We start from the raw sequence: 9,261 nt of genomic DNA, 5'->3' as shown, positions 1-9,261 counted from the left end.
GCATGGTATGAAATGTATGCATTCACTACTGTAAGTCGCTCTGGATAAGAGCGTCTGCTAAATGACTAAAATGTAAAAAAAAATGTAAAAATGTCCCTCTGGTCCTCTCCCGCTGGTCCTGTCCCGCTGGTCCTCTCCCTCTGGTCCTCTCCCTCTGGACCTCTCCCTCTGGTCCTGGTCCTGTCCCTCTAGTCCTCTCCCTCTGGTCCTGTCCCTCTGGTCCTGGTCCTCTTCCTCCCTCTCTCTACTAAAATAACAAAACATTCCTCTCTCCCTCATCTTCTCCCCCTTCCTCCCTCTCTCTACTAAAATAACAAAACATTCCTCTCTCTCTCATCCTCTCCCATTTCCTCCCTCTCTCTACTAAAATAACAAAACATTCCTCTCTTCCCCCAGCCTCTGAAAATGCACTGCCATAGCTGTGCGTTGGTCACCAGCTCTGGTCACCTGATGGGTGGTGGTCGCGGCGAGGAGATCGACCGGGCAGAGTGTGTCATCCGTATGAACGACGCCCCCACGGCGCTGGGTTACGGGCGAGACGTCGGGCGCCGCACCTCGCTACGTGTCATCGCTCACTCCAGCATGCAGAGGGTCCTACGTAACCGCCACGAACTGCTCAACGCATCCCAGGTTAGATGATTCTCTGGGATTTTAAATGTGGATCTTGTGTGCCGGTTTGAACAGCAATACTCTCGACTCGAAACTACACATATTACGACGGGGTTACCAAGTCCCTACTCAGCCTCTCCTTTCTGATGTACTTCCATTAGTTCTTTCTGCATGTTGTTGATGAATGTTTTACTACTGGGGACAATATAGGACTATTGTTGATACATGTTTTACTTGCATTCAATTAAATTCCCTCAAAAAAGGCACATTGTCAATAGTGCAGTGCGCTTGTCGACAAAGAAACCTATGACTGAATCCCCACATAAGTGTTTTCATTAATGCTTTCACAGTGTTACCTACTGGGGGACTCTATAGATCACAGTGTTATCTACTGGGGGACTCTATAGGTCACAGTGTTATCTACTGGGGGACTCTATAGGTCACAGTGTTATCTACTGGGGGACTCTATAGGTCACAGTGTTATCTACTGGGGACTCTATAGGTCACAGTGTTATCTACTGGGGGACTCTATAGGTCACAGTGTTATCTACTGGGGACTCTATAGGTCACAGTGTTATCTACTGGGGACTCTATAGGTCACAGTGTTATCTACTGGGGACTCTATAGGTCACAGTGTTATCTACTGGGGACTCTATAGGTCACAGTGTTATCTACTGGGGGACTTTATAGGTCACAGTGTTATCTACTGGGGACCCTATAGGTCACAGTGTTATCTACTGGGGACCCTATAGGTCACAGTGTTATCTACTGGGGACCCTAAAGGTCACAGTGTTATCTACTGGGGGACTCTATAGGACACAGTGTTACCTACTGGGGGACTCTATAGGTCACAGTGTTACCTACTGGGGGACTCTATAGGTCACAGTGTTATCTACTGGGGACTCTATAGGTCACAGTGTTATCTACTGGGGACTCTATAGGTCACAGTGTTATCTACTGGGGGACTCTATAGGTCACAGTGTTATCTACTGGGGGACTCTATAGGTCACAGTGTTATCTACTGGGGGACTCTATAGGTCACAGTGTTATCTACTGGGGACTCTATAGGTCACAGTGTTATGTCAGTGAAGACACCTGCCAGTTGGTCCGCGCATGCTTTGAGTACACGTCCTGGTAATCCGTCTGGCCCCGCGTCTTTTTTGAATGTTGACCAGTTTAAAGGTCTTACTCACATTGGCTACGGAGAGCGTGATCACACAGTCGCCCAGAACAGCTGGTGCTCTCATGCATGCTCCAGTGTTGCTTGCCTCGAAGCGAGCATAAAAGGTATTTAGCTCATCTGGTAGGTTCGCGTCACTGGGCAGCTCGTGCTTCGGTTTCCCTTTGTAATCCGTAATAGTTTTCAAGCCCTGCCCCATCCGACGACCATCAGAGCCGGTGTAGAAGGAATCAATCTTAGTCTTCTATTGACGCGTTGCCTGGGTCGTCTGAGGTCATAGTGGGATTTTTTATAAGCGTCCGGATCAGTGTCCTGCTGCTTGAAAGCGGCAACTCTAGCCTTTAGCTCGGTGCGGATGTTGCCTGAAATCCATTGCTTCTGGTTGGGAAATGTACGTACGGTCACTGTTGGGATGACGTCGTCGATGCACTTATCGATGAAGCTGGTGACTGAGGTGATATACTCTTCAATGCCATTGGATCAATCCCCGGAACATATTCCAGTCTGTGCTGCAAAACAGTCCTGTAGCCTAGCATCCGCGTCATCTGACCACTTCCGTATTGAGCGAGTCACTGGTACTTCCTGCTTTATTTTTTGCTTGTAAGCAGGAATCAGGAGGATAGAATTATGGTCAGATTTGCCAAATGGAGGGCGAGGGAGAGCTTTGTACGGGTCTCTGTGTGTGGAGCAAAGGTGATCATGTGACATGCTGGTAGAAATGAGGTAAAATGGATTTAAGTTTGCCTACATTTAAGTCCCTGGCCACTAGGAGCGCTGCTTCTGGATGAGCATTTTCTTGTTTGCTTATGGCCTTATACAGCTGGTTGAGTGTGGTCTTAGTGCCAGCATCAGTTTGTGGTGGTAAATAGATGGCTATGAATTATATAGATGAGAACTCTCTTGGTAGATAGTGTGGTCTACAGCTTATCATAAGGTACTCTACCTCAGGTGAGCAATACCTCGAAACTTCTTTAACCTCTCTAGGATAGGTGGCACCAAATCGTCCCACCTACGTAACAGCCAGTGTAATCCCGTGGCGCGTTATTCAAAAACCTTAGAAATGCAAAAACTTCAATTTTTCAAACATATGACTATTTTACACCATTTTAAAGACAAGACTCTCATTAATCTAACCACACTGTCCGATTTCAAAAAGGCTTTACAACGAAAGCAAAACATTAGATTATGTCAGCAGAGTACCCAGCCAGAAATAATCATACACCCATTTTTCAAGCTAGCATATAATGTCACATAAACCCAAACCACAGCTAAATGCAGCACTAACCTTTGATCTTCATCAGATGACAACCCTAGGACATTATGTTATACAATACATGCATGTTTTGTTCAATCAAGTTCATATTTATATCAAAAAACAGCTTTTTACATTAGCATGTGACTAGCATGTGACTAGCATTCCCACCGAACACTGCCGGTGAATTTACTAAATTACTCACGATAAACATTCACAAAAAGCATAACAATTATTTTAAGAATTATAGATACAGAACTCCTCTATGCACTCGATATGTCCGATTTTAAAATAGCTTTTCGGTGAAAGCACATTTTGCAATATTCTCAGTAGATAGCCCAGCATCACAGGGCTAGCTATTTAGACACCAAGCAAGTTTAGCACTCAGAAAAGTCACATTTACTATAAGAAAAATGTTATTACCTTTGCTGTCTTCGTCAGAATGCACTCCCAGGACTTCTACTTCAATAACAAATGTTGGTTTGGTTCAAAATAATCCATAGTTATATCCAAACAGCGGCGTTTTGTTCGTGCGTTCAAGACACTATCCGAAAGGGTAAATAAGGGTGACGAGCATGGCGCAATTCGTGACAAAAAATTCTAAATATTCCATTAGCGTACTTCGAAGCATGTCAACCGCTGTTTAAAATCAATTTTTATGCCATTTTTCTCGTAAAAAAGCGATAATATTCCGACCTGGCATCTGCATTTAGGTAAACAGAGGAAAGAAAATAAAGCATTCGGTCGACTCGGGCACGCGCCTAAGCCCACAGTACTCTGATCGGCCACTTGCCAAACGCGATAATGTGTTTCAGCCAGAGCCTGCCTCGATATCCTTCAGCTTTTTCCCGGGCTCTGAGAGCCTATGGGAGCCGTAGGAAGTGTCACGTTATTGCAAAGATCCTAAGTCTTGAATAAAAAGAGCCCAGATGAAACACAACTTGTCAGACAGGCCACTTCCTGCATGGAATCTTCTCAGGTTTTGGCCTGCCATATGAGTTCTGTTATACTCACAGACACCATCCAAACAGTTTTAGAAACTTTAGGGTGTTTTCTATCCAAAGCCAATAATGATATGCATATTCTAGTTACTGGGCAGGAGTAGTAACCAGATTAAATCGGGTATGTTTTTTATCCAGCCATGTCAATACTGCCCCCTAGCCCTAACAGGTTAATATTAGACATCGCGCACCAGCAGCTATTGATAAATAGACACATAGCACCACCTCTCGTCTTACCAGACGTAGCTGCTCTGTCCTGCCTATACACAGAGAAGCCAGCCAGCTCTATATTATCCGTGTCGTCGTTCAGCCACGTCTCGGTGAAACATAAAATATTACAGATTTTAATGTCCCGTTGGTAGGATAGTCTTGTTTTTTTCCCCAATTATTGGCCAATAATAGTGGTGGTTTACCTACTTGTCGGCGAATTCTTACAAGGCACCCCGCCCTCCTCCCTCTTTTTCTCCGTCTTTTCTTCACGCTGATGACGGGGATTTGGGCCTTGTCTCAACACAGCAGTATATCCTTTGCGTCGGAATCATTAACCTCTATGGGCTAGGTGGGACGCTAGCGTCCCCCCCGTGGTGCACTCCATCAACAGCAGGTGCATTTCAAGAGCGGCAAATTTGAATCCAAATAAATGTCAAAATTCACATTTTTCAAACATACAACTATTTTACACCCTTTGAAAGATAAACATCTCCTTAATCTAACCACGTTTTACGATTTCAAAAAGGTTTTACGGCGAAAGCATAAATTTAGAGTATGTTAGGACAGTACATTTACAAGAGTTGTGTGTAATGTTTTGTCAATTCAAAGACAGGGTCACCAAAACCATAAAACCAGCTAAAATGATGCACTAACCTTTTACAATCTCCATCAGATGACACTCCTAGGACATTATGTTAGACAATGCATGCATTTTTAGTTCTATCAAGTTCATATTTATATCCAAAAACAGCGTTTTACTATGGCATTGATGTTGAGGAAATCGTTTCCCTCCAATAACCGGCAGTCAAGTCAGCCTCACAAATTAAATAATTAAAATTAGAAAACATTGGTAAAATATTATATTGTCATTTAAAGAATTATAGATTTACATCTCTTGAACGCAATCAACTTGCCAGATTTAAAAATAACCTTACTGGGAAATCACACTTTGCAATAATCTGAGCACTGCGCCCAGAAAAATACGCGTTGCGATACAGACTAGTCGTCATGTTGGGGAGATCTAAAATCGAAAATACTATGTAAATAATCCATTACCTTTGATTCTCTTCATCAGATGTCACTTCCAGGTATCACAGGTCCATAACGAATGTAGTTTTGTTCAAAAAAGCTCATCATTTATGTCCAAAAATCTCCGTTTTGTTAGCACATGATCTAAGCCCGCCGGACTTCACTTAATGAATGAGGGAAAAAATATATTTACGTTCGTTCAAACATGTCAAACGTTGTATAGCATAAATCATTAGGGCCTTTTTAACCAGAACATGAATAATATTCACGGTGGACGAATGCATACTCTTTTATAACGTATTGGAACGAGGGTACCCAACATGAACTCGCACGCCAGGTGTCTAATGGGCCATCATCGTTCCATGGCTCTTGTTAGGTCAGATCTCCCTCCAGAAGACTCAAAACACTTTGTAAAGGCTGGTGACATCTAGTGGAAGCAATAGGAAGTGCCAAAATATTCCTCAGCCCCTGTGTTTTTCAATGGCATAGGTTTAAAGGTAATACAACACATCAGGTATCCACTTCCTGTCAGAAAATGTCTCAGGCTTTTGCCTGCCAAATGAGTTCTGTTATACTCACAGACACCATTCAAACAGTTTTAGAAACTTTAGAGTGTTTTCTATCCATATATAATAAGTATATGCATATTCTAGTTACTGGGTAGGATTAGTAACCAGATTAAATCGGGTACATTTTTTTATCGAGCCGTGCAAATACTGCCCCCTAGCCCTAACAGGTTAAAGATAAAATCTTTGTCCAGTTCGAGGTGAGTAATCGGTGTTCTGATGTCCAGAAGTTCTTTTCGGTCATAAGAGACGGTAGCAGCAACATTATGTCGAAAATAAGTTACAAACAATGCGAAAAAAACAAAGAAAATAGCACAGTTGGTAATGTTCCATGTAACATTACATTCTCTTCCCTCTAGGACACAGTGTTTATCAGTAGTAACATTACATTACATTCTCCTCCTCCAGGACACAGTGTTTATCAGTAGTAACATTACATTACATTCTCCTCCCTCCAGGACACAGTGTTTATCAGTAGTAACATTACATTACATTCTCCTCCCTCCAGGACACAGTGTTTATCAGTAGTAACATTACATTACATTCTCCTCCCTCCAGGACACAGTGTTTATCAGTAGTAACATTACATTACATTCTCCTCCCTTCAGGACACAGTGTTTATCAGTAGTAACATTACATTACATTCTCCTCCCTCCAGGACACAGTGTTTATCAGTAGTAACATTACATTACATTCTCCTCCCTCCAGGACACAGTGTTTATCAGTAGTAACATTACATTACATTCTCCTCCCTCCAGGACACAGTGTTTATCAGTAGTAACATTACATTACATTCTCCTCCCTCCAGGACACAGTGTTTATCAGTAGTAACATTACATTACATTCTCCTCCCTCCAGGACACAGTGTTTATCAGTAGTAACATTACATTCTCCTCCCTCCAGGACACAGTGTTTATCAGTAGTTACATTTCATTACATTTTCCTCCCTCCAGGACACAGTGTTTATCAGTAGTAACATTACATTACATTCTCCTCCCTCCAGGACACAGTGTTTATCAGTAGTAACATTACATTCTCCTCCTTCCAGGACACAGTGTTTATCAGTAGTTACATTACATTACATTCTCCTCCCTCCAGGACACAGTGTTTATCAGTAGTAACATTACATTACATTCTCCTCCCTCCAGGACACAGTGTTTATCTTCTGGGGGCCCAGTAGTTACATGCGGCGGGATGGGAAAGGTCTGGTCTACAATAACCTGAGGTTGATGAACCAGGTGCTGCCCAAACTAAAAGTCTACATGATCTCCAGGCAGAAGATGCTGCAGTTTGACGAACTCTTCAAGAAGGAGACGGGCAAGGACAGGTGAGTTTTACCTGCAAGCTAGAGTACTGTAAAAATGATGTGTGACAAAAGTGGCTCAGAGTCAGAGATGAACCGTGCATGAGACTTGAAGACTTGCGTTATCTCCCAAAGTAAATTTGAATAAATAAGTAAACTGCTTCCTTTAAAGAAAGGAAAACATTACAAAAGTTACATTAGAAGTCGTGATCAGAATTGCCAACATTTTGGCTTTTTTTTCTTCAAATATATATATATGATTGATTTTGAAGAAAGAACTTAATCTCAAATTCAAAAAAATTATCAAATCAAATTGTATTTGTCACATGTGCTGAATATAACAGGTGTAGACCTTACCGTGAAATGCTGAATATAACAGGTGTATTTCCCTTACCGTGAAATGCTTACTTATAAGCCCTTAGCCAACAATGCAGTTTAAGAGATTGAGTTACTAATATATTTACTATATAAACTAAAGGGAAAAAATCTAATCAATCAAAAAGTAAATGTACATAACAATAATGAGGCTATATACAGGGTGTTACGGTACACAGTCAAAGTGGAGGCTATATACAGGGTGTTACGGTACAGAGTCAATGTGGAGGCTCTATACAAGGGTTACCAGGTAGTAATGAGGCTATATACTGGGGTTACCGATACAGAGTCCATGTGGAGGCTATATACAGGGGGTACCAGGTAGTAATGAGGCTATATACAGGGGGTACCGGTACCGAGTCAATGTGCGGGGGTACAGGTTAGTCGAGGTGATTTGTAAAGTGACTGCATAGGTAATAAACAGCGAGCAGCAGCAGTGTAAAACAAAGTGGGGGGGGTTAATGTAAATAGTCCGGGTGGCCATTTGATTAGTTGCTCTGCAGTCTTATGGCTTGTTAAGCTGTTAAGGAGCCTTATGGTCCTAGACTTGGTGCTCCGGTACCGTTTGCCGTGTGGTAGCAGAGAGAACAGTCTATAACTTGGGTGACTGGAGTCTCCTGATTTCTCCTGAGGGGGAAAATGTGTTGTCGTGCCCTCTTCATAACTGTCTTGGTGTGTTTGGACCATGCTAGTTTGTTGGTGATGTGGACACCAAGGAACTTGAAACTCTCGACCCGCTCCTCTTCAGTCCCATAGGTGTTAATTGGGGCCTCTTAGTCCTTCCTTTTCCTGAAGTCCACGATCATCTCCTTTGTCTTGCTCACATTGACAGAAAGGCACCACACTGCCAGATCTCTGACCTCCTCCCTATAGGCCATCTCATCATTGTCGGTGATCAGGCCTACCACTGTTGTGTCGTTAGCAAACTTAATGATGGTGTTGGAGTCGTGTTTGGCCACGCAGTCATGGGTGAACAGGGAGTACAGAGGGGACTAAGTACACACCCCTGAGGGGCCCCAGTGTTGAGAATCAGAGTGGCAGACGTGTTGTTACCTATCCTTACCACCTGGGGGCGTCCGTTCAGGAAGTCCAGGATCCAGTTGCAGAGGGAGGTGTTTAGTCCTAGAGTCCTTAGCTTAGTAATGAGCTTCGTGGGCACTATGGTGTTGAACGCTGAGCTGTAATAAATGAACAGCATTCTCACATAGGTGTTCCTTTTGTCCAGGTGGGAAAAAGCAGTGTGGAGTACAATAGAGATTGCGTCACCTGTGGATCTGTTAGGGGGCGGTATGCAAATTGGAGTGGGTCTAGGGGTTCTGGGATGATGGTGTTGATGTGAGCCATGACCAGCCTTTCAAAGCACATCATGGCTACCGACGTGAGTGCTACTGGACGGTAATCATTTAGGCAGGTTACCTTCGCTCTCTTGGGCACATGGACTATGGTGGTCTGCTTGAAACATGTAGGTATTACAGACTCAGTCAGAGAGAGGTTGAAAATGTCAGTGAAGACCTTTGCCAGTTGGTCCGTACATGCTTTGAGTACACGTTCTGGTAATCCGTCTGGCCCTGCGGCTCTGTGAATGTTGACCTGTTTGAAGGTCTTGCTCACATCAGCTACGGAGAGCGTAATCACATAGTTGTCCAGAACAGCTGGTGCTCTCATGCATGCTTCAGGATCTCCCTCAGATATTGGGTCAGAGTTTCATCTCCCTCAGATAGTGAAACAGAGTTTCA

The 9,261-nt window shown here is 43.2% G+C and overlaps 1 protein-coding gene across 1 annotated transcript in view; it reads left to right on the top strand.

The window, feature by feature from the left end:
- Positions 1-349: 349 nt before the first annotated feature.
- Positions 350-9,261, top strand: part of LOC123733122 (alpha-N-acetylgalactosaminide alpha-2,6-sialyltransferase 5-like) — a 14,949-nt gene continuing 6,037 nt past the window's right edge. The window contains exons 1-2 of the mRNA XM_045712485.1: positions 350-630; positions 6,996-7,174. Of these exons, the coding sequence (XP_045568441.1) occupies positions 406-630; positions 6,996-7,174 (404 nt within the window). The 5' untranslated portion in view covers positions 350-405. The remainder of the gene's footprint in view (positions 631-6,995; positions 7,175-9,261) is intronic.

This window comes from Salmo salar, unplaced genomic scaffold, assembly GCF_905237065.1.
Source record: "Salmo salar unplaced genomic scaffold, Ssal_v3.1, whole genome shotgun sequence".
NCBI lineage: Eukaryota > Metazoa > Chordata > Actinopteri > Salmoniformes > Salmonidae > Salmo > Salmo salar.
Note: the sequence above shows the minus strand (reverse complement) of the source record. Positions and strands in the feature narration are given on the sequence as shown.